The sequence below is a fragment of the Lepisosteus oculatus genome, chromosome 4, assembly GCF_040954835.1.
Source record: "Lepisosteus oculatus isolate fLepOcu1 chromosome 4, fLepOcu1.hap2, whole genome shotgun sequence".
In the NCBI taxonomy this organism is placed as follows: Eukaryota; Metazoa; Chordata; class Actinopteri; order Semionotiformes; family Lepisosteidae; genus Lepisosteus; species Lepisosteus oculatus.
Window position 1 is genome coordinate 30,984,545 of NC_090699.1, and position 26,297 is coordinate 31,010,841.

A 26,297-nucleotide genomic window follows, 5' to 3' on the forward strand; every position below is an offset into this window, starting at 1 on the left:
AGAAACGAATATAAAAATAGCTGATGGTCTGATTAATAGGTATGAAAACACTGAAGGTACACGGTGCGCTATCAATGGGTATGATTGCCTTTGTATATTTGGGAGATCATAACTGGCTGTCCTCAATGGCCTGGCCCTCCCACAGGGCCGAGTCATCGTCCTCTGGAGTTTTAAATCCCCTCCCCCTCTCTGTCAGCTTGCGCTCCCTGCGCTGTGCCAGTGAGAGAGATCTCTCTGCCGCCTGTCTTCAATTACAGCGCAATGGGGCTCGGCTGCTTTTCATGTGACTGCACACTGCAGCTGAGACTGAAAGACGCCCCTCAAGACCAATGGAGACAGGCCCAAACAAAAGGGCGTTGGGCAGTAGCGGCAACGGCAGCAGCTCAGTGAACTGAACCAGGCACCGGAGCAATAAGCAAGGTAAGGCATATGATGAAACTGATGCTTAGAGGCCTTTGCTGGGTGATTAAGGAAGGAAGGAAGGCAGGGACTCTGGGAAGTACTGTAGGTGGTGAACCTAAGCAGTTAGATATTAATAAAAGTGAGGTGAAAGTGTGACCACAATTGACATAAGCATCCAGTCAGGGATAAAAGGACTCAACCACGGCATATACAGCTTTAAATATAAGGTTTACTAAAGTGTTGTATAAATGAACAATAGCATAAATTAAATGCAAATGTAACTTAAAGGCCTTCTTTGATTACATAAAATCCAGTTATCTAATCTACTAAGTCAATTAACAATGAATTAGTAGAAGTGATAAAATATATCTATGGGATGCTTATTTTGGGGCTTGCTTTTTGAAAGATCTCTCAAAGATGAGAGAAAAAGAATGATTTTGAGAGACAGTGGTAGATAAGAGATTCATGTCTGAATCTGATTAGTACACAATTGCAAAGTGTGTGTCTCTGTGGAAAAAAAACTGGTTTAGAAATGGATGATTTACACATTAAGGAAAAGAAACATTTTCATGGCTGTTTTACAAAAGGGTTATTTTAGTGTACTGTAAAGTACAGATATAATACTAGATTATTAAGCTTCTTTTGACATAGGCTTTGTTGAAACACTGGATAAACTGAAAACTGATGTTTCGAGTCACTTGATTTATTCAGGAGCAAAAGGAAAAAGTGAAGATGTGAGACTGGTTTGTTTCTGTTCCATTGCTTTGAAAGAGACCTTCTTTGAACAGAGCTTTTGTCTTTCTCGTTGCTGAATTTTCAAACAAAGGCGGGAGTATAACTAATGACAGAATGATTTTATTGGGAACTCAAGGAAGATATTTGAGCACTAATTCAGTAAAATGTTTCAGTAAAAAGAAATGAGGGGTCACCCTTAATTCTTCAAGTGGCTATCCCAGGAAAAGTAGCCTTATTTGGTGGGAATCTGGCAGAGAAAATCTAGTTCCTATAGATGGTCCAATATAAACTGGCACAGAGCTGTGCATGAATTAGGTGATGTTTGAACAAATTGACTCTTTTGTGGGTGGAGTGGAAATGTTTAGGCTGCTTTTTCAAAAACAATAATTGTAAGTTTTCTTCCAATACTCTACTTACTAAGAAAATTAAAATAATAAATGTAATACTGTTTAACATTTAAAATAAACACAGGTTAAATAATTCCAGCTGCTCTTGTGTTGTGCTTTCTTTTGAATGCCAACATTTTTCAAAACAGACTTATCTGGCTATGAGGTATACACATTAAAAACTCTGTGAATTTCTTGTGGCCATCTTGCCAAACTTAATCCCGAGTTATTCAACCAATTCTGGTCCTGCACATGCCTGCATTCTGCGCACACGCTGTCGCTTTTCCACAGCACTGCTGTTAAACTGTGCTGTGAATTTATTACCTGTAGGTGGTGCTGTGTGCGAGACTCAGCATTTGAAACTCACCGCTGAACAGAAGCCTCATGCTGCTCTGCCAATGACTTCGCGTCAGAATCCTGTACTTTGGTCAGTCACTCGCTGTGAAAGCCTGGACGCGTTAACGTACAGCCAAGGTAGGCAGTATCTAATTTTAGTGTGAAGTGAGCCAACTGTTAGCCTATCTTTTATTTGAGTGCTAACACGATTCAGAGGTAAGTATTGATAATGGCCCGTGCTTTCTTAAAACAAATTCTAATATAAAAATGAATGACTGTACAGTTCTAGTACTGTAGTATTCCCAGGCGGAGGATCAGCTTAAGCTCTTTGTGGAGACGGGCTGTCCTAGCTGTGCTAATTATATCTGGTCCCTGTAGTCCCCACACAAACCGCTGCATGTTCCTTAGATGGGACGTTTAAATGGAAAAGAGCTCATGTCCTATGATAGCATGGTCAAAACCTAGTAAACATTCTCCTGTTGTTTTTCCAGTACATGATACTGTATCTGGGATACATTTGGGTGAATATGGGACTCTATTCTTCAAAAACCATGCTTCAATTCCATGAAGTGCTCTATGCTAACTGCACAGTAGTCAGGTGTTTGTGAGGTTTATAATCACAATCTCGTAACCTAGAGAAAACAATATCGAGTACTATACAGCTAATCGCAGCCACAGTAAGACAAACACTTGCAGCCAGGCTGTAACTATATCTCAATGTGCATGCTGTATCCGCAAAGATCGCAATTAAGTTGGAGGGTATTTTTCCTCTCTAGCATCCATGAGTATAGATGGATATGTGTAGTTTTAGTGTTAAGTCTTCAAGGATACAGAAATTCACTCTGATTAACTGAAACATTTAATTATACATTTTCTGTAAGTTATTTCGCAAATGTTCAAAAAGGATTCATTCAAAGATTAAACATTGAAATGTGACACATTTTAACCACGGAACTGATGACCGTGAAAAGCCAAAATAACTCCTCCAGTGAAATTCGCTTTCAGCATACATTTTTAAGGAATCACGATTTTGCAATATATTATTTTTAAAGGGATCATCAGCACATTTACATTTTAGGTGAGTTACTGAAATAAAATGGCTGAAAGGCTGAAATGGTTCTTCAAGCTTCATTATGCGGAATAAAGTGAATATTAAGGCCACGGTACAACATTTCAGAAATTCACTTGTACAATGAATCAGGAATTCGCTGATCAAGCGGCAGGGGGAGGTGGAGTGCTTTTCTGTCGCGAAATGTCTGTGCTAAAGCATTACGTAGTGCTTGCTTTTTGTCTTGTGAGCTCTTTAACGCCACCCCTTCAGCTAGGCGAGCTTCAGCGAGAGGGCAGGGTGTAAACAAATCTCGATCGCATTCACGGGGACACCGGGGATCCGTATTTTATATTAAGGCGAAATGGGAACTGGAAAGCATAAAGAATGTAGAAGAGACTAACCGCGGCGAAATTCTCAGCCCGACTAAACAGTGCTTGTGCTCAGAGGAAACTGCAACAGTGATTGTGGGCTGTAGGTGTATCTATGCACTATATGATATTACATGCGCGATGGCGACTCCTGCGGAGCATGATCTCACCTTAGCTGAAGCCGAAAGCAATAAGGAGAAGGACCAAGTGTTCGGCATCCTCAGATTACAAGAAGAAAAATCGACCGAGAAAGCTTGCAGTAATCTGAAAGCGGCGGATGGGAGGTGGCAGGCTCCCATATTCGCGTTAGCTAGAAAAGCCTCCGAGACCCTGTCAGGAAGCATCCACGTTCTGCCCAAGGTAGTGGAACAGCGAACCTCTCCCCATTTTTCAGACGACTGGGGTGCCAAGGGTAAGTGTGAGGGGCGTTTATCAAGGTGCTGATTAAGATATCGTGTGTGGTAAATGCAATTCTGCCCTTGGCAGGATGATGTCACCTATGAAAAAGGAGCCTACTGTAATACTACTGTGTAGTCGTTTCCATTCCAGGGAGACAGTGGATTTAATATGGAGACTGTTGTCTGTCCATACATCGTTGTCGGGTTTCGGTATCAATTCTGCATTTTGGTTCCTCTTGAGAAGCTGTTTTTTTTTTTTTGCACGCAGGACTTCAGTGTGAAAGCGTTAAAAGGACACATTAAGCACCCGAATCACCTGCCGGTGTTACCGATAGGTGCGGGCTTGTTCCTCTCGCAGTCGAAATTAACCCGTTTTTGCTTAAAATGCGTTCTGCAAATCTGTTGCATTTTTAAGCATCCGACCTTTCAGCTGCGATGACCCTTTTCACACGTGGGTGAAGTGTAAACCATAGTAGGATCGGACCACACCCCAAAACCTACATTCATTATTTCGGTGTGACACTAACCTAATCAAACCGGTATCGTCTGCGGTCTGAGTAAAAAGCTACATCCTAACAAAGAATGCTTTAAGGAATTTACTGGAGTTATACATGTAAGCTTTGGAAGAATCTGCATCGCATGATTTGACTAGAAAAAAAAATCCTGATGGATACACCACATTTTCCAGCATGCTGTGAATAAAATAAGTGTGTGACGACATTTAAGCATTTCCTAACCACCTCCTCAGTTGGTATTATGTGCAAAATTCATTTGTGATTCCGTGTAGTAATGCTGATTCTTATACCTGATTATTAGCAAATCTAATGAAAATGTATTATGAGAAAAAAATGAAATGCTTTACTGACATTATTTTTAATCAGTGAAGATTTTAAAATGCTATAAACTTGGCAACATGTGATGTACTGTATTGGTCCGATAAATTCAGAAAGGATGGGTTAAAAAGGAAAGGGTGATAGGAGAATATGCATATCAGCGACTTGTACTCACAGATGAGCTAGTTTAGCATAGACTGGTAGGCAGAGTCCTGTGTGTCATTTTCTAGTCCAATTAGGGGTTTAGCAAGTTGTGTGAGACAAGAGATCAAAGTCCAAAGGTAGCATTCCTTAGGAAAATAGCCTAAAGACTGTCATTTCTACCGAAACCTATATATAGAATATAGGTCATCAATAGATTGTTTTCAGAAGGGATGACATGTGATTACCGCCAAAGGACTTCATTCCAAGATGTGGGCAGTCTGAGTCCCAGTCATTGTAAATTGCTGATTGTGCCATGAGTCACATCTCATTGGTGTCAGCAGTCTCACAGGCTAAGAGAAGGAAATTGATTTGAGTGCTGTGTGTCCTTTCCTTTAGAAGGGAAGCTAGCAGGCAACACAAATGTGATACTGTGGTGCCTCAAGAGAGACGTGTCGTATCATTAACATTTCCTGTTGTTCCTATTCTTGTTTTTGAACTATTATTAGAATTGTCTCCCTCTCCTTTGAGGTTTCTGCTACTAAGTAACATGTCCTAGTAACTATTCCAGAAAAGAGGTACTTCTGATTGGATTGGGTTCCTCAAGTCAGACTCTATCAATGAGCTGTAGATCTCTGTTGTTCAGATCTGTATGCCCACTGCAGTGTCTCACAACTTGTAAGATTTCTAGCAGTTACAATGTATTAAAAGAAGTAAAAGCAGGAGAGAGCTTCTTGTCTCTCTTTCATATTTTATTTTAACTTGCTGGACAAATTCTTCCTTATTCTGGGTTAATTGAGGGACAGGCTGGACAGCATAGATCCTCATCCCCTCCAGATCACCAGAGGGGTGAGCATGAATTAAACAGTCATGTAGGTGTTATCATTTTGAACAAGGCAAGTAGACTTTAAACCCGGCTTGGGCTTGTCATGGATTGTGTGCAGATACTTGAATTGCAAAGCATTACCTATATGTGTAAACACAGGATAACCAAAGAGATATTCTTTGAATGTAGTAAGTGTTCCTTCATCTCTCTGAGCAGCACCTTTTTGACTCTTTAAAACTGAAAACTTTTTTTCTTCACACCTACCCATGTTCCTGGTCATTTGCTGCTGTTGTTATCAGACTTTGTGCTCTGCTGTGCCACCTTTTCATATTTCTGCTTTTTACAGCCACATGTTTAGTATTGGTAATAGCTGATGAGTAGGGACCTCTGTTTAACTCTTGAGTTGAAAATGGTATAATTACAAAGTTTGTAAATCAAGCCATCTCAAGAATCTTACATAGCCTTGTGCTTGTTTGTTATTCTTTAGAGTCACATTTGATAATGAATCTTTTTATTCAAGTTTGGGGAGGCCCATACTAGTTCAAAAGTTTGATAGCCCATGTGTATCAGTTCCTCAGTTTAAAATGCAGGTTTCCTTAAGTTTAATCTGCACATAAGTTCTTCGCAGTGAGTGAGTACATTATTATCAGTGGAAGCTATTCTCAAGAGGAACACTAGATTCTGATATTGTCGATAAATTAGTGAAGTTCCCAAAACAAAGCAGACTACAACAGACCTAGATATAGTTCAACACAGGGAAAACATATAAGGAAGGTGACATTTAATGTAGACACGTACAGAGTGTTACTTGTACACTACATTCCAGAAATATAAACTCTGCGCTACTTATGAAAAATACTTAGACCTAGTTATTTTGACACATTATTTACGTCTTTTAGACATTGCATTGAAGAAATAAAAAGACAGAATATAAGAACACGTAGTTTGAGTGTAGAAATCAAAGAACATTATATTTAAATTGTATAGTGTAAAATATTGTGTACAGTTTTGGTCACCACCATACAAAAAAAGGATTGCTGCTCAGAAATCTGCCAAGAGATGTGCAATCAGATATATTTCTAGCCTCGAAGGACAGCCTAATATAACAATGGTTTGAGTCTTGAACAGAAAAATTGTTTGAACTGATCTGATTCAAATACTGTATTCAAAATCCCCAAAGGCGTTGACACAGTCAATCCAATGGACTTCTTAGAATCAATAGTGAAACATTAACCAGAGCTAAAACCATTTAAAACTGAGAACAGGAGACACTTCTTTGCGCAGAGCATTGTGGGAATCTGGAACAAGCTACCCATTAGAAGCTGATTCCCTGGATTCTTAGAAATGGCTGGATGATGTCTTTGGATTACTTAAACACTAGACGAGTGGTCTCTCGTTTATAAACGTTTCTATGGTTTATTAAAGTGCTTTATCTAAACAAGGTTTGATCCACAGTGAACAGCTGTTGGATGCTGTAGCTTGAAAAAGCAAACATCGCTAGTCAACTGGTCTTTCATCCCCAGTACAGTGTCTCGACAGGGTACCTGTGCAGTGTCCCAAAAGTGTTGCTCCTGTGCCACATCATAGTCGTGAACCACAAATAATTTCCTTGTTGTTCTTTTGCATTTTTATTACTTCAGATCTATCATATAGATAGAAGTATAGATAATTAAATGATCACTACACCAAGGTGTTTAGGGTTTGCTTCCTATACTGTATCAATGCTTGCTATGAACCATTATATGCAAGAGCAGTGAAGCAAAGCTGTTAGTTATCGCAGACTTCTGACTTCAACATGACCTTGAAGAGTTTCGTTATTTATGTGGAATTACTGCAAAACAAGCAGAGGCTGCTGTGCATTGCTTCCAGAAGTAACTCTGTATAACTGTTTTATCAAAGATGGATGCACAGGTTTTTATTTATGTCGGTATTTTTCATATTGAAAGCTGGCATCTGTTTCCTGTGAGGACTAATTTTCTTGTTTTATTTAAAGCAAAATCCACAAGGAAAAGGCTTAATATTCTTAAGTGGGCAGGTATGGGCATTGCTGTTTTTGTTAGATGTAGACCTTTAAGTAAGGACTAGGCATTACACTGAGAACGGTTTGTCTAGTTTAGAAAATATGGGTACAGATCACGGCTTTCCAAATTCATAGTTCTTAACTACAAATAAACATTTTCACTTCCCTTTTCAAATGTATTTGCCAAATGTTGTTATATGTTAAACAGATAAACATCACATATAACAGTACTGTAGGTCATTATGCTTTTCATTTGGATGCATCAAATGGAGGGCACGTCTAAGCAAATCAAGTGTTTGTTGGCATGTTTCAAGCAGTGATGCTTTTCTGTCTTGCAGATGGATCTGCCTTTGAACTGATTGGTGCTATTGCTGTCTTCCAGAGAATTGTGTAGGGAGAGGGAACTATTAGATAGAACTTTTTTTTGCATTAGTGGATGTGTGGTAGTGATGAAAATGTACCTTTACAGCTTAGTAACACCTCTGTGTTTAAGGCACTGCAGCAAAAATGTTAAACTGAAGAATAAGGGAGTATTTCACAAAAAGGATAAGTTCCAAAGCTTTGAGTCAGCTGCACTGTAGTGCTGTTGAGTAGTTTGGTGATGTTGAGAAAGTTGGCAGAGGTAAAGTCCAGAAAACGTTTTGATTTTGCTGTCTACGCAGTCTTTTTCCCCGTTGTTTGGGGTGATAAATAAATTGCCGCTGCCCCGCCTTTGCTCGTTTTCAGCTCTGCGAGACCCCATGGCGATGGAGCGAGCAAACCTGCTGAACATGGCCAAGCTCAGCATCAAGGGGCTGATCGAGTCCGCGCTGAGCTTCGGGCGCACGCTGGACTCCGACTACCCTCCCCTGCAGCAGTTCTTCGTCGTCATGGAGCACTGTCTGAAGCACGGCCTCAAAGGTGATCTCGCGTGAGGGACCTCTCTGCGGCAGAGGAAACACTAAATGAACAGAAACAAAGCCACAAGATGGTTTGAGCAATGGAAACGTTATTTGACGCAGTAAGACGCATGCAGCTGCAACAACAGGAAACCCCAGACCGTCCTCGGACAATAAGCACCCTCCTCATCTGGTTATTTGTTTCACTGAAGCTCAAATCCCAAACAGATATTTTAAAAATGCATTTGGTATAGCTGGGAGTAAACAAGGAAAATATTTTAGATATTTAAGGGTCCTTAAAATGTTCCTTTCTATACATTTAACATGTACATAACATACCCGTTTTAATACTGTGTAAGAATTGAATAATTTCATTTGTGTCTGTGGATTGAGCCCCTGTTACCTTGTATTGCTTGTGCTCCCAGTGAAGAAGTCTTTTCTGGGCTACAACAAGTCTCTGTGGGGTCCCCTGGAGCTGGTGGAGAAGCTGTGTCCAGAGGCTGGTGAGATCGCAGCTAGCGTCAGAGACTTGCCTGGTCTCAAGTAAGTCAGTCACCTTCACCAGACCCTCCCTAATGTATACAGAGAAGCCATTTTACCCTGAGCTGTGTCCACACAAAGTCATTCCTGCCCCCATGACTGGTCCTGATTCAAATCAACAGAGAAATAAACATGAAATTGCTAAGATATTGAAAGTGTAGAGAGATGAGATGAAAAGAAAAATGAAGTGAAAAGAAAAAAGTGCTTTTTTTCCCTGATATGAACAGCCACTTCTCTTCTAACTTCTTATCAGAAATAAAGCTTTTTCTCAGGGCAAAAAGAAGAAGTGAATTTTAAGAGAAGAAGGTACAAGACCTTTCTTTGAATTGTTCTTTCAGAAATTAAATTCCAGGCCTATGTTCTGATGCTTTCATTGGCAGAATTGTACCGTACTGACTTGTCTTCGTTGTGTCCTGGCATTTCCAGACGGGTGTTATATTGCCTTTGAATACTCAGAAATGTTAGGGGCTTTGATTAACCTAAGAAGCATGGGTCCTTTTTCCATTTCAATGTAAATGTTGTTTAAATGGTGAGGCATGCGTTTTTAATTTAACAATTTACAAGATAATTAAGATCATTTCAGTATTTAAATAGTGACGATTCAACTAAACTACCGCTTTAGCGTTATGAGGAATTATGGGCAGCATACTAAACTTTCCAGATTTGTCCAGTAATGCAAGTTTTATTAAAACACTGGCACAAGGACTGTAAATTATTTTCAATGTTGAGATTAAATATCAGAAGAAAGGACAATGATTTCACTAGATTATGTAACAGTAACAGATGGTTCAGTATTCATTATTGTGTATTTTCTACAGGCCTTTGACAGTTCTTCTTCTTTGGTATAAATGGAATAGATAGAATATAATTTAGAAGATAAGAAAGTGACATCTTTACGAACTTCACTGGAGCACAGTCAGGTCAGGGCTTTTATTGTTCGGGTGAGAGTAGAGCCTTTAGAGAGTATATTTTTGTGTCACCCTGAAGCAATAAGAGGGCATCTCCTCTCCAGCTGGTACAGCTGCCCTGATCTTTGTGTTATAGGCAGCAACTGCAATAAATGCACTTGTGGTAAAGCTGCTTCCTTTTAGAGGATGAGTGTAAAGTATAGTAATCTGTCTTGGTTTATTGTGGAGATGTGTAGTGTTGGTTGGTATAAACAAATAAAAAAAACTGGCCACTATGTAACATTAAAAGAAAACACAGAGCTCAGTGTTTCAAAATAAGCCCATTTTAGTGTTCCACAATTTGCTTTCTGCTTGGTTTACCTTACCAAGCAAACTGAGCAATATGAAAATACAAGCAGTCGCGCCTCTTTCTGTACTTGACTGACAGTCCCGTTTCTCCCTCAGGACTCCACAGGGACGAGCGCGGGCGTGGTTACGCCTGGCTCTGATGCAGAAAAAGTTGGCTGACTACCTGCGTTGTCTCATCACAAGGAAGGATCTACTGAGGTAGACTGGACCTTTGAGCGCAGATCTTTCATAGCCTGGGCCTGTTCTGAGACCAGGGAGATGAGCCATTTCTGCTTATTTAATGATCATCATTAGGGATGGTTTTGAAACAATCTGGCCACAACAACTCTAGGCACGTCTTTTATTTAAGAATGTGATTCTGCAGTGAGCGTAAGTCCTGTACGAAGATGAGAACATGAGCATGCTGTCATTATCAGTCCATGTTCTCTTGCTAAAACACAAAAGTGGTACAACGTTTCTGTAACAGCTGTACTGCAGCAGAGATGCAGCTCATGTCTCCTTTCCTAGTCTTTATTTGCTATAGTCTTCATTTGCTATATTTTATACACATTATAATGTTTGTATATTACAATGTTTTTTTCTGGGTCTATATTATTATTTCTGGGTGTAGGTTAACACCTACAGTACACAAGCAATTAAAAAGACTGTATAGCAAATACAATACAGTACAATAACTGCAGTGTAGAAATAAAGGGTGTGCTTTCCCTTCAGTGCTTTGAAATACATAATTTACTGGTGTCTATTATTATAGCAGTAGTATTGTATAGTATTGTTCAGTCACAGTATTGTACACCAGACATGCAGTAAAACTTTCATAATTTGCTTGTGTTGCTGTTTCTTGGACAATAAAGGAATTTGTTCACCTCTCTTTCTGATATTTGGAACATGAAATCAAAACAGGTGTACACTGAGCTTGGTGCTTGAGTAGAAACTATCATTAGCCGGGGAAGTTCACTTCCTCTGTTGCCTACTTTTAAAAGGAAAAACTGAATCATTTGGACAGCTTGACCTTCATACTTCAGCTTTCATTTCTTTTCTGTGCGTGTAGATTTAAAAGGGAACTGCAACGCTATTTTCATATTTCGGGGTTAGAAAGATTCAGCTTTGATAAGTGCATTTTAAACCACAATAAAAGTAAAACGTACACAGTAACTTGTAAAAACTTCCAATTTTCATCACAAAGAAGACAAAATTTCCAGGTATGCACTGCGCCATATTCAGCGGTTCAGAACAAGGTGAGGTGGTGCGGCCCTATGACATTGTAAGCAAGCAGGCTTGTACTGTAAATACATCTTAATCCTATGTAACAGATAGGATTGAACAATAGAAATATTGCTCTCGACTTCTAGACGATTTTGCTGACTAATACTACTTACTCGTTATCTCTGCATGCAGATCCTACTGGAACATTTCTGCGGTGATTTTTCTATAACGTCAATGAATTTATTTTCTTACAGAGATTTAATAACGAGTCTGAGAAATTGGGGTTGCAGTTCCTCCTTAATTAGCACAGTAGATATGTGGTTCTTTGGAAATTTAAGACGGGTTAAAGACATTTCACAAATTGCATTTGCTCAGTGATGCCTTTTTGTCTCTTCAGTGATTTTTATGAATGTTCTGCGGTGATGTTGGAGGAGGAGGGTGCTGTCATCGTTGGCCTTCTGGTTGGTCTTAACGTCATTGACGCTAACCTGTGTGTGAAAGGAGAAGATCTCGATGCACAAGTAAGCACCTTGCTCTCTAATGCAGTACCTGGTGTACTCCACTTTCACTCTTCAGTCCCCTTTTGTACAGACGGTTTTAGATATGTCACTCTGGCCTGTGATCATTACTCCTGACCTGGCCTAAGTGAATTTTAAACAGTCATCAGGCATAACCACTGGGCCATAAGGGAATTGATCACTATTAAACCCCCATTCTTGTTATTGACATGGGTTTAACATCTCAGACTTGAACTATAAAACCCTCTGTAACACTTTTGCAATTGTGGGCACTTAGAGAAATACACCTTGTGTGTGTCTCCTTCAGTGTTCTCCAGAAGGGGACATTTTCGTTACAATTAAACTCATTCCAAACCTTCACTGGACTGTGCTGTGACTCATTTCATCCCCCCGTACTGAAACTTATCTCACAAAGTGTTTCTCTATGCAATCCAAACTGTCAAAGTTTAATTTCAAAGATCGTCCATTTTAAACAGTAGATTTTAATACCTTTTTAAATAGGTGTTTGTGAAATATCTGAGAAACATTGTTTAGTAACGAGAGTGATTGACCTGCTGTTGTTTTTCTCAGGTTGGAGTGATTGACTTTTCCATGTACCTGAAGAATGACATTGATGACTACAGAAGTGAAGAGAGGTGACGTAAGATAGTATACTCTTACATTATACTGTGGTGCATTAAGCTCACAGAAATTATTGATTAGTAAAAGGTTAGTAAAAAGGTTTTGTGTCTAGAGATGTACAGTTGTAATGTGTACTGTTCTTTGTCTTCGCCTTTGTGTTGTCAGCACATAATGATTTCACAAATCTCTTATTTGTTTATTTTCTATTAGCAAAGTTTTGTGCTGGCATATTAAAACAGCTTTCTGTTGCAGGAATGGTCAGATAGCTGCTATTTTGGACCAGAAGAACTATGTGGAAGAACTCAACAGGCAGCTTAAGTACGTAATGGGTTTTTCATTGTTTGAATGTTCTACATTTAATTTTTGTTGTAGCTGTTGCAAAGTTTCACATTTCTGCCAGGGGTGGCTCAACAAAGCAGCCCCAAAAGTCTGCTTGCATGGTACAGTGTCTGTAGTAGCAGGTAATTAGAAAAATTACAAAACGGACATATTTAGATTAACATTAACTCATTTAACGTTATTTTTTCTCAAACTTTGGAAAGATTGGAGACAGCTGTCTTTGGAATTGTTCTTCCATTCCATTCATAAATTCTGAAACAACCTTCAGAGGGGGTGTGTGGGAGATTCCTGAAGGTTTGTATTTTAAATTATGCTTTAAAAATAACATTTTTGCTTTCAGTTCCACAGTCCAGAGCCTGCAAGGACGTGTCGATTCCCTGGAGAAATCAAACACTAAACTAATAGAGGAGGTAGGGAAAAAAATCATAATAATTTTTAAGATAACACATTGTATACTGACAAAATTATAGAGGCAGTGCTGAAACTACCAATGCACTGCAGCAGTGCCCTGTTGCTCCTGAGAGAGTGAGTAATAAAATTGCATCAAGATGTATGAGGGGTTAGCATTAAATCTTTTTGATCTTTAGGTGAATGAGAAGAATGAACTAAAACACAAATACTGAAATGCCTAATTCGTTTTAGCGCTGTCTATGCCAGAGGTCTGTCTGGGGCTGTCAGGTTAAAATGGTGTTAAATTTTGTGTTAACCACTGACTCTTCTCTTTTAGCTGGCTATAGCAAAGAACAACATTATCAAACTACAAGAAGAAAACCATCAGCTCAGAAATGAGAACACCCTCATCTTGATGAAAGCCCAGCAGCAACTGCAGGTACATACATCTCTGCATTGTGGTTCCTTCATCGGTGACACTTTTTCAGGAGCACAGTTCAGGGTAGTTTTATCTCCTGTGTTTTGTGTTACATCTTACAGCATATTGTTGGAGGAGTAAAGTACACATATACAGCATATAGAAGAATAAATTGAACACATTTATATTTTCTTTGAATAAATGCTAGTTCAGAATTGAATTTTAGGTTATTCTTGGATGAGTTTCTGTTACTATTTTTGTCCTTACACTGTGTTTTGTAGAACTTTGTCCTGAATGTTTCTGTACAGCTAAAGGGAAAGTAATGCATAGTTAAGAACTACTGTTTGTAACAGGTAAGAGAGGTCAATTTAACCATACTACAGATGCAAGGAAGGATATACATTTTAGGTTGTATTACTGGTATAGCAGCCTGAGTTTTATCATGAATCAATTGGGTCTTGAAATAAATAACAAGTGTGGGAAGCCTGATCTATTCAACTTTGACTTGAATAGCAAGATAATTATGTTAATTGTATGGTAACAGCAGAGTCTCCTAGTAGATGGGCATTGTTCCATTGCCAATAAAACATATTCTAATCTTTGGCAAAGAAGTAGCTCAGAAGTAATAACCTCAGAATCACAATTCTGTGAACACGCCAAGTGCAAATACCCTTTTTCTCCTCATGAGTCATCTGCTTTTAACAGCATCTGAAAAAGAATTTAGGCAAAAACATTATTTGGATATTTTGGGTTCATACTTTGATTCCAGACAATATACATTGTTTCATTGCATTTATTTATTCCCAGAGGTTTTTTTTACAGAATTTTGGTATTGGAGGGGAACCTCTTTCTCCCTCTCCAAGCCAGTTGAGAAATGATGCTCTAATTGGAAACTAGGAAATCTGGATTTTTGTTATTGACTCCCTCTTGTCTGATTCTAGGGACACAGTTATTGCTGGGCTGAGTGGTGTGAAATTAAGGGGTAACTCTTGACTAACTACATAGTAATAAGCAGGGGCTTTACTGTGCTCTACTGGGTTCAGAGGTCCAGAGGTCAGTGAAGTATATTGCTTAAGAATACATTTGCATGCATTTGGAAGGTCCTTGTGTCCATTTTGAATAACATGTTGAGTGGCAGAGCAATTAATTGACTATTCCAAAAATACAGAGGTCTTTGGACATTTCTTAAAAGCAAACAAGAAGGTGAACGAAAGTATGAGCATGGTTTTAGAATAATTCCTTCCTGTATCGGTCACAGCTTGTTTTCCGTTGTGACGTTAGACAGTGACTGTATCTCTCCTCTCCTGGTTTAATTGGAGGCCACACAGGGGGATGTGGATGTGGAACTGGACACCTACAAGCAGTCACGACAAGGGCTGGATGAGATGTACAACGAGGCACGAAGACAACTTCGGGAAGAGTGCCAGTTAAGACAGGTGAGCACGCTTCTTGCTCTGTAGACAGTGTGTCTCTGGTTTATTCTTTTCCATGTACACTGTAGGTAGAACTATCTTGTGGGGTCTCAAGGGGCCTTTGCCCTCAACTGGCTTGTGTTTAGTCTTGGGGAGCTGACATCCTAATAAGCGAACCATTCCTGAAGGTTTGTTCGGCTAATTATGAAAGAAAAATGTGGATAACAAAACCATATACAGTATATATACCGTAGGTAGCATTAGGTTATTGGAAAATATATCCAGTAGAAAGTAATTGAATTCAACAATGTGGCTAAGAGCTAATTAAAGTAATGTACTTGATTGTTGCAGTGTCTAGATCATTCAAACATTTGTTTACAACTTAATTTTCCTTTTAATACACTGCAGTGACCTTAAGTCATTAACTTTTCCCAGCCTATGTATATCAGCATGCTGCTTTTTTTTCTTGTTGTGCTCTCAGTAGGCTGCATCTTTGATTATCTGTTTTGTGAGTGGTAAGACAGGATATTTTGAATACATTCTTTCTGAATGACATTTTGTGTGAGAACACAAATACCGCTTTGGTCTGCAGCTCTTTACTTACTCAGTAGGCTTTGTAGGTCTTTTTAAATGTGGGACCAGGTCTTAGCTTTAAGGGTACCAGAAAGTCCTGCTTTCTGTAGTAATGTAATAATTATAAATAATGATGGTAGTATCAAGTATATTTTAGTTTCCTGACCTAATCGGCACCCGGGAGCGACTCTGAGGCTGTAGTCACAATCCCCAGGGGGCTGTGGCCCATCAGCCCACTGCGTGCTCCCTGACGTGGGGAGGAGTGGAGACGACGGCTGTGTGCTTGCAGGATGTGGAGAACGAGCTGGTGGTGCAGGTCAGCATGAAGCACGAGATGGAGCTGGCCATGAAGCTGCTGGAGAAGGACATCCACGAGAAGCAGGACACCCTGATCGGGCTGCGGCACCAACTGGACGAGGTCAAGGCCATCAACGTTGAGATGTACCAGAAGATGCAGGTACCCCCCTCACCCGCTGACTCCGCCAACTTTGACCTGTGTCTCTTCTTGGTTCGTCGTAGTTACTACTGATCACTTTCCCCTTGTATGTTATTTGGGCACTTGTTGTTTTTTAATTCAGGAATGGGAATGTCCTTTCACAGTTTACACATTCCAGACAATACACTTTGTTTGTTTTATTCATGGTTAGTGTACATGTTTTGTTTTTCCTGAAATGCATATTAACTGGGAAGGAAAGACAGTATCCATTGGTTTTTATCTAGCAATTGCTATCTCTTTTTGGAAAACGCAGTATTTCCTTCTAAGATACATTCCTTCTAAGAATGCCCTTGAATTAAATTGCTTGATGGTGTTTAGACATTGGAAATTGTGAAGTGGAACTGACCTTTCAAGTTAGATTGAGAACTTTTATTTTAAAAAAAAAGTTATTCCAGCATTAAGGTCAGTTAGGTTGAATTATGTTGTCCAGAAATTGTATAGAAAGTGTGGAATAATTGAACAGATTGAATGCCAAAGCAGAGATCAAATGAATGCCTCCTGATGTATTGGCAGCGCTCTGATGACAGTTTGAAACAAAAGAATGACATCATAACCAGGCTGGAAGAGAAGACCAATCAGATTACTGCAACTATGAAGCAGCTGGAACAAAGGTATAGTGGCCTTTCATTAAACTTTCTACTGATTTAGATGATAATAATCACAACTAAATGATGAAAATCTAGCTCTTTATTTAATTAGCACTGCTTTTTTTAAATGGGCAATGATTAATTCTTCAGACCAGGCTATTTTGGCAAACATATTTAAACATTTACTAAACTGTTAAACTTTTTACTGTTATCTTGATGTAATCAGATGCCTCAGCTGCCGAAGGCACATTATAAAGCTTCTAATCCTGCAGTGCCAAGAAAATGTTTTGTAACCATTAATGTAGTGGTAATAAATATGATTTCTTTCCATGAAATCCATGTTTGATAGGTGAACTCATAAGTTACTTAGTACAATTAAGTGGGTAATTAAAATCAGGTGGCTAAATAATTGGTTAACAAGCAAGCAAAGACTGAGACCCAAACCCCATGAAATCTAATGGCAGGACCTGTAGTGACTGTAGACCACAAGTCACCAACCTGAATCAGTACTGCAAGGAGGAATTGGGTCAAGATTCATAAAAGCAGGTGTGATAAACTGATAGTTACAGGAAACATCTAGTTGAAGTCATTGCTGTTCAGTAAATTATCTGAAAGGTTCACAACCATATCCGTGTGGGGATATTTACTGTTGAATCATTTTAATTAAAGAATTCAACACGTGTCTAGTGTTTTTCTGTTTTACATTTAGTCAGGTGATCATCATCTTTTATTAAGACTTTCTTAAAGATCTCATTTCATTTAAAGGTCTAAAATATAAGAATACAGACCAATCTAAGAGATCACAAACCTTTCCTTGGTACTGTATGTTACAAGTTTCTTAGATTAGTACTTGTACTAATTGTAAAGAAGCAGGATTTAAATAATCATGTTTGGTGTTTTTAAGTATACAGTTGTGTTGGAAAACTGCATTGCATTTTATAGAAAATGTGTAGAGTTTATAATAAATAAATTAAAATTGTAAATACATGCCAATGATAACTGTTTACCTAACTAGAGAACTAGTTGATAGATTGGCTGACCTGCTTTAAAATATCAACACAGCTCATTGCTCTCCCCATGGTTGTGTTGTGATTGTTACACTGTGGCACCACTGCATTCTTCCTGTGATTTGTGAGATGTGCCTGTAAATCATCAAACACTTGAGCTCTGTCTTTGAGGCTGAAAATTCTCTATTGTTTCGGTTGCATCAACTTAAGAGAAGCCTGGCATGTTGTTTAGACAAGACTTATGGTCACTGTGTATAATACTAACCAGATTTGAGAAAATCCTCAAACATTTCCTTAAAATTCATACAGTCTTATTCTTATTCTTACTCTTTTTGAATTCTCCAAAAAAGCGGTGACCTCTAAAATCTTTACCGGTGGCTTGTTTGTGATATACTTAAGATCTTGAGATTTTTTTTATGCAGTCAGGTCTTAGGTGCTTCTTAATGCGGTATTTGTCCAAATCACTTATTTACAAATGTATATCGATGTTATGAATTTATCTACTGATTTGTCAAAACAATGTCCTGTGTAACAGGGACTTTTGCAGTATGTATTCCCTAGCTTAGAAGTATCAGCCAGTAGTATAGACCTGCACTGGAGGAAGCTTATCAGTTATGTGCCTCCCGAAAAAGCATAAACTAAAATAAGGGACAGTGCCTTATCCCCTTTCGTTTCAATTGGCAAATTGAGCCTCAGGGGATTCTGTTACCATTGTGAACAGACACTATCATGGTGTGTTTCTTTGCTGGATTCTATTGAACACATATTCTGATTTGATGATTATGGAAAAAAAGACTGCTGCTTTTCAGCCATAAACACTCCCGATAGACATATACTTCAGTCTCTAAATGACAAAACTGTGCTTGTCGTGTTTCGTGTTGCTCGGCTACGTTAAAGTGCATCCACAATCCAGCCATGTCTCTGTCAACATAGACCCCTTACCCTCTCTTTCTGATGCCATCTGTTTGTAATGTTCTACTAATGCGTTGCTTAACAATCTTTAAAGGCTTTTAGTAACATGAATATTCACTGATATTGACATCATCTTTCCCCTTTTTGTTCTCCTGTTTTCCTTTCTTATTTCCATTTTTTTTGGTTTTACTTTCACACATTTTTACATTACACGCCTCTGACTCCTTCCTATTTCCCTGGTTCTGTGTGATTTGGTTTGGTTGTATTGTTGGTTTGGGTTTGGGGTTTCGTTTTTTCTTTTCTTACCCATGGCGTTGCTGTAGTGACAAAGATTTGCTGTGCCAGACACGGACTCTTGCGATGTCGTTTGTGAAATGTGCTAGCACTGACACTGAACACCAATACAAGCTGGTGAAAGACATCTCTTTCTGAGAGCTCCTGAAAGCTGGCACTTTGTACATATAACACAGGGTTTCAGAACAAAGAAGAGTCAGTTAAATATTAAGAAATAATAATCAAAGGGACAACCGTTTTTTTTTTTGTTTAGTTTCCTTTACTTTTCATTGGTTTAATTTTTGATGACGGCTTTTTAAAATGTTTTATAGAATATAAAAACATGGCCTAATTGTTGTAATAAGAAAATGCATATACAATTGATCTTGTAAGGTAGAACCTTTTAGGTAAAAAAAACAGAAGTATATCCTGTGTCTTTTAATATAAGCTGAAACAATAAAAGTAGGTGTTTTGAAATATATTCCATTGTGCCTTGTGTGCTTTATTCACTATGGTACAGGGTTTGCTGATGTGTGGATCTTTATTGAAGTTAATAGATCTGCCTCGATTCCCATTATCTGCTTCTGTAAAAACTCCTCCTCCCCCCTCGGAAATATTTTTTTTTTGCTTTGGGTTTGCTTTTCCTTTTTGCCCGCTGCTAGATGTTCCTGCTTCTCGTTTTCATTTGCTCGTCCTTCCCCCTGCACTCCTGCGCCCCCCCCGCCCTGTAGTTCTAGCCTCAGTTTTACCCAGTTGGTTTGAATTGCACCAGATTACAGCAAGCGGAGAGAGAGCGCTGGGCTGCCGAAGAAGGAGCCAGGAAGTTCAAACAGGATTTCGCCAACAAAGCAGACAGCTTGCAGAGACAGATCGCTCAGAGAGAGAAACAATTGTAAGTGCATTATGAGGTTGGCTTCTGTTTTTATTTTCACTGATTGGGGAAATCTCCAGTTTGTTTGCTTTACATCTCATCTCGCAGCCACAATTCCTGTATGTTGTGGTGAGAACAAGGGACTCCTGTGTCCTGCCCACCCACTGAATCGTTTTGACACTCCACAGTGCCTAACAGGATTGTTCATGCCAATTGGACATCACTAACATTCCCACTAGCCTGCAGGTACCACAGAGGTTGGCTTCTGGGGGAGTTGACAAGCAGACTGTAAAATTCTTGCATAACTGTTTGGTGGGACACCTCCTTTTGCGAGTAGTGAAAGACGACAAAAAGAGCTCACATTGTGTAGTGATGGTTGCACCATCAAGTAGTCTTGGATCTGCTGTGGATCCTCACACGACATAGAGGTTATCAGTCCTTATGTGACGTTTAGGGCTGATCAGCATATTCTTTGTCCTTTTAAAAAATCAGATAATCTTGGTCTCCTTTTATGAAATCTACTTGCTTATCAGTGTCAGAAGACAATTTTTAATTGATCATCAGAACACAATTGTTGAGTTGATAGTTCTTGCATGCCAAGGTTAAAACAAACCATTTTTATATAATGGTAATGATCATGGAAGAATATGCTTGGAGTCGAGTTGGGAGTTTGGAACCACAATTCACAGTGTAAGAGAACTTTAACCATGTATAAAAAGCTTTCGTTTGTGTACCATGTAACGTTGAAGCCCTGTTTCCAAAGTCATTCTGAATAAAATTCTGTAACCCACTAAAATTCTCTAAGGTGTTTGATGTATAAAAGGTTAGCCATGACTTTTAATTGTTTTAAAGGAGCTTGTGATAACAAAAAAAACAATGCTGTTATGATCACAAAATAGTATCTATTTCATACTTGAACTTGGCATGTGAGCATAATTGAGAAAAATCATTAGAGGTGAGCCTTCAGGGCATATTGTGATTTTGTATGTAGTAGTTCTTTAACCTTTTTTTGGACGAATGGCTCATTGAAAAACAGTAATAGTTTTTCAAAATTTTCCCGAGTACCAGAATATCTCTTACTTGTGGCTCTAGGTCAGAGAATAGGAGAATAATGCACTAACCAAAATTGATCTTCAGCCACTGGGAACAGACTCACGCAGCATCAGAGAACTGATTATCAGTGGTCCTCACAGGAATTTAACATTGTTCCTACTAAAACAGGCACCAGCTGGAAACAGACTTGAAAATAGAAAAGGAATGGAGACAAACCCTGCAGAATGACCTGGAAAGAGAAAGAGAGACCATCTCACAGCTTAACACTGAAGCTCAGCAAATAAATGGACTTAAAAAGGTAAGACCCCACTGCTGCCTTGCACAGGAATGGAAATGTATGGTATATGAATCCATTGATCCTTCCCAAGTAACTGTGTACAAATGAACTAAGAGGAGACCAAGAGCACATTGACCAACAGTGTCTTTGATTTGGTAATTTATATACCACACAGTTGAATTAAGAGATAAGATAAGATCACTTTATTGGCCATATACAATTTCTTTTATTAGGAATTTGTCTTTTTCACATACCCCAACTTGCTCTCCATGAGACAGAGAGGGAGAGAAGCCTGGGGTGAGAGCGCAGGGTCAGCCATTTATACAGCGTCCCTGGAGCAGTTGAGGTTAAGGGCCTCGCTCAGGGCCCCAAAAGAGTAATATTCCTCTGCTGGCCGTGGGATAAGAACCGGAAACCTTCCAGCCACAGGCTCAGATCCTTAGCCACAGCACCACCGTCCCCAATTATCATGATGGAAAGAGGCAGGGGCCACTAGACATCCGCTCCAGAACAATTAAGAAACAATTTACACAGACAGAATGTTTAGATTTTGTTTGAGAACACGTTAAAATAAGGTGTGTGTATGGAAATACAGAAAGTAGTGCATTTGATTATGTTTGCTAATCAGTGAATGTTATTGTCCTTAAAGGAGTTTCACAGGTTGCAGGATGAAAACAGGCAACTGAAACGAATCTGCGAAGAACAGGAACAGGCTTTGCAGGAGCTCGGCTGCAAACTCAGCGAGTAAAGTCCATTGTTTAACTGTTTTAAAACTACTGCCATCCACTAGGAACAATAGTCATTCCTGTTGGGGACGTAGAGCATTCTACACAAACACCCAAATTCCTTTCACGCACAGCTTCCTGCGGGTCAGACCACCCATGCAACATGTATGGGGTAAATGAATTACATCAAAATAGTCAACAGCTCAACTGAAATGTGAACATCAAAATTCTTTGCAAAAATATATTTAGCAGTTCAATTCAATCCAGGTCCACCTCTTAAACTAGCAGAATTCCTAATCTTTTAGATTAACAGCCTATGCCAGCCATTGTTGAAAAGACATCACACTCAGGCTAAAATATACAGCCACATACTGAACAGCAGTTTTCAGCCAAATTTGTTCTTACGAACAACTCTCTCTTCACTAAACTGAGAAGTGTATTTTATTTTAAAGCCACATTAAACAGCAGGAGACCTCAGACATGACCACAGTGAACTCTGTGATTCACAGCTCATTCTGGTAAAACCAGAAATTGAAACAGGATCCTCCAGGCAGTAAGTTCCGGTAAGAAATTCCAGTGGAAAAAGAAATGCTTTAAAATGCATTCTTTTCAGTTGGGGAAAAAAATGATAAAGAGATTTTATCCAAGCACATCAAAGCTTATATATACAGTCAACCCTGCAGACTAATGCAGACTTGATAATAACACAAGGACACAGGGTCACAATTGGAAATTATAACAAAATTCACTTAGCGCAGAGAGAGAAGCCTCTCTCTCTTAACCTCTTTACACAGAGAGTTCTTGTGACTGGGAACAGACTGTAGAAACCAAGAGATTCCAGCCTGAGGTGTCTGTTAGCCAAGCTTTATTGTATGTTTACAAGGAACAACAACAAGGATAGTAGTTCAAAGGGGATATGGCTCTGCACAGTTTATATACATTTTCTCTACACCCTCCCCTCTCTCCTGTCTTTGAGGTCCTGTCTCAAGAAACTCAAGGACTGGGAAAGCAATTAAAACATTCCTTCCTTATCATGGAGTTTGGTACAGAAGATGGGAGTTTAGTACAGAGAGTGAGAAGCATCTGTGCTAAAGCAAGTGTGAAGGTTATAGTTTTAGCATGTGAATTCAGCAGTAGTTCACCGCTCCTACCACGATATAGGTCCCGAGTAACATACAGATTCTGCTAGCAGACTCCTTCAAGACTTACCAGTTAGGGGGTTGAAGCCCACCCTGGGTTCCTTCCAGAAATGGCTGGATGCAATATTGTATTCACTTAGTTACTAACTTACTAAATGAACAAGATAGGCCTCCTCTGTTTTGCAACCTTTCTTTTGTCATTAACTTTTCATGAACTTTACCTCTTTTTGCAAAAGAATAATCTCTCACAGAATACTTGAGATACTGTACATGTGTGGCAAAAAGCAGCACATTTTGTCACCTCGTGTTCACATCTGAGTTTTCAAGGAGTGAAAGTTTTGTGTGTTTTAGGTTTATGTTAGGCTTGCTTTTTGTGCTCCCAGGGTTAACCCATTCTGATAATTGAATGGCCTATTAAAGTCAGCCCTAAAGATGTTTATTTAAAGCATTTCATTTACTGTTCCTTTTTTGTTTTGTAGATCGAAGCTAAAAATCGAAGACATAAAAGAAGCAAATAAAGCACTACAGGTTGGCATGAATTTGCCCATTTCCCTTAATGTCTTAATTCTCTTAATTGCCAAGAATAAAGTGATACATCCCTCAGTAATACAGAATATAATTGTGTAGTGCAGAAAAGTTATATAGTTGTTTATATTTTTCTGAATTACATTCTTTGTTTTGACATTGTGGTTTTATTCATAAAGTGTGTTTTTTTAAATAGGGTTCTGTATATATGGTTGGATGAGTGGCCAGTTTAAGGACATTCAGGGCACGTTTTGAACACACCACATGTCCAGAAAAGTTAGCTCTTGGCACTTTAGCTAAGGACAGAGGGTTATTGTTTCGGGCTTTAACACTATGTTGACTTCTTGCAGGGAGGCCAGGTTTGGCTGAAGGACAAAGATGCCACCCACTGTAAACTGTGTGAGAAGGAGTTCTCCATCTCAAGGAGGAAAGTGAGGATTACCTTTTCTGCTGAATTAACACGACGTTCTTAAATAGGTCATTGTATTATCTTTAGTTTTTAACTGAAAGGGTCATATTCTTTTTTTTTTGTAAATTGCGAAGCATTCATGCAGAGTGGTAAAAGTGAATCGCAAGGGGCCATCCCTTGTGTATTCTGACCATTTTTCGGATAAGGAGAAACAAGGGAGCTCAGTCTGTTTGAAAATGAGGGTTATCAGCAATCAACAATGAGGCCCAGTGAGGAGAGAACAGTTGTGGAAAGGAAGTGTGGTCTGCAGACTCACCTCACCGCGTTTCATTTCTGTTCCCTAGCACCACTGCAGAAACTGCGGAGAGATCTTTTGCAACGCCTGCTCAGACAACGAGCTTCCTCTCCCTGCCTCACCAAAGCCTGTCAGGGTGTGTGACACCTGCCACGCCCTCCTCCTCCAGCGCTGCTCCTCCAACTCTACGTGAGAGTGCGGTCTGACGCACAGTACACTACGATAACCTCCACTTTAACGGTGGGCCACCCCTCTGTGTCTCGGCCAGGCCTTCCGCCAACCAGGAGGCATCTACCTGTGGATTGTGTCTGAAGGTGCACTGTGGGTAACGAGGTAGTGGCAAAGTCATCTTATTTTAGTTTCTTGGTTACATTTAGCTTATAAACTAATTATTTTGTGGGAGTCATCGGTGTAATATTTTACGACTGCTCTGAGCCGTCAGCCAACTTATACATTACAGTATGGCCCAGTACTGTGTGGCGCGCTGGAGTGGTCGATATTCCAGTGGTGTCAGAACGAGAAGTAACATTCCTAACAGCTGCATAAATCATTTCTCAAGAAACAACAGCAGTTATATCAGATTGAAATATCTTTATCCTCTGCTGAAGTCAAGCGGGTGTGCTTCAGAGATGTCTTGTTTTTTGGGAAGCAAAAGCAATGAGGCATCAACATTGTGGCTGCCAGGCTGATAGTGGCTCTTTTTCTCAATAGAAAAATAAGAAACAGATTATTGAATATAAAGGTCACTGTATTTTATGTTAAAATATAGCAGACAGTATGTAATCCAATTTTAAAACCTTGAAAATTCAGATTTATAAGGCGATTCACTTGTGCCTCTGTAAAATGTATTGAGTGCTGATATGCAGCAACTCCAGCTCATGTTGTTTTCTGGATAGTTTTGTGCTTTACATACATGGTTTACATAATTCACAAACATGAATTAACTGCAAGCACTAACTTGATCCTCATGCTGCCTATAATACTGAGGAACAACACAAATACATAATAGCACAGCAACTTTGTTTTATATGAATTAAATTCTAATGAATTATGTACTGTTTTAAAAGTAACTTTATATTCTTAATGACTGTTATGGTGAAATTATTGAGTAATCTAGAGGATTTTGTGCAAAAACATAGTTTTAATAAGAAAATGCCAATGCAGGTATCATTGTTTTATACTGTGTTGAACTGGAATGCTTTCTTTTGTAAAATGATTTTCAGAAGCAGCTTTTTGTTAGTTATCTGTCATTTAAGTTACACTAAATTGTTGTAATTCTTCACATTTGTTCAATCAGTGAAACATTTAAAAAATGTAAAATGCCTGTACTATAAAAACCAAATATTAAACATTTACTGTAAGAAGTAAACATTAATTGTGAACAATTATTTACTGTATATGTATCAGTTGTAGATTTGGAAGTCATTTTGTTTAAACTGAGGTTTAAATGATCATTTTTATTTCCTTTTTAAATAATTTAAAAGAACTGAATATTGGTTGTGTTATGAGCCTTAATTAAAAACTGACAAAAATGTTGTATGTAAAGTATATGTAATTAAAAAGACTATATTTCTACAATATGAATTATGGCCTTATTTGATTCATGTGGAAGCAGTTATTTTGTGCCATTAAATTGCTGCCATTTTTAATCAAATCTGTTTACACACCATTATCACTCAGTGCACTAATTTAAAATAGTTTGTTACCTCAGTCATTTGTTGATGCTAGTGCTTTTGCTGTGCTAATTGATATGTATTAAAACCATACAGAAGTTTTCATTCGAGTTGTGTGTTGTTTCCTCACATGGAAATCTGTCATCCAGTTCCCCTTCTAGCTTCCTTTTTTAAGTTAGACTCCTGTTTGCTTAATTGATCTAATAATTTGCTTAAAGATGTTTAGAAAAATCTGGCAGCCCCCTAAGAAGGTGCATTAGGTCGAGACGGAGGTCCTTGAGAATTGTTACAGCTTTTCAAGGAAACATTAAGCACATTATTGCTCCACTCAAATAACTGGGAGCTCCTGATCAGTATTGCATTAGTCTTTCCATTAGCCTTTTAACGTGAAGGCTATATCTAGCTGTTGCA

General features: G+C 38.9%; 1 protein-coding gene across 4 annotated transcripts; it reads left to right on the forward strand.

Moving 5' to 3' along the window:
• The first annotated feature begins 207 nt into the window (after window positions 1-207).
• Window positions 208-25,989, forward strand: rufy2 (RUN and FYVE domain containing 2). 4 transcript variants are annotated; one of them, XM_015347006.2, is made up of 19 exons: window positions 208-420; window positions 1,854-1,997; window positions 8,223-8,396; window positions 8,800-8,917; window positions 10,267-10,368; window positions 11,771-11,894; window positions 12,462-12,526; window positions 12,765-12,830; window positions 13,192-13,261; window positions 13,579-13,680; window positions 14,979-15,095; window positions 15,859-16,101; window positions 16,654-16,751; window positions 19,692-19,811; window positions 21,012-21,141; window positions 21,770-21,864; window positions 23,464-23,512; window positions 23,860-23,940; window positions 24,263-25,989. In XM_015347006.2, exons 2-19 carry the CDS (start codon window positions 1,922-1,924, stop codon window positions 24,404-24,406), a joined length of 1,974 nt encoding a protein of 657 aa, XP_015202492.1. In that variant the 5' UTR covers window positions 208-420; window positions 1,854-1,921; the 3' UTR covers window positions 24,407-25,989. The 4 variants fall into 4 exon arrangements, with proteins under 4 accessions (XP_015202492.1, XP_006630503.2, XP_015202491.1 ...); XM_006630440.3 differs by having other exon boundaries at window positions 209-420; window positions 15,934-16,101; XM_015347005.2 differs by lacking the exons at window positions 208-420; window positions 1,854-1,997 and adding an exon at window positions 3,148-3,690.
• The last annotated feature ends 308 nt before the right edge of the window (window positions 25,990-26,297 follow it).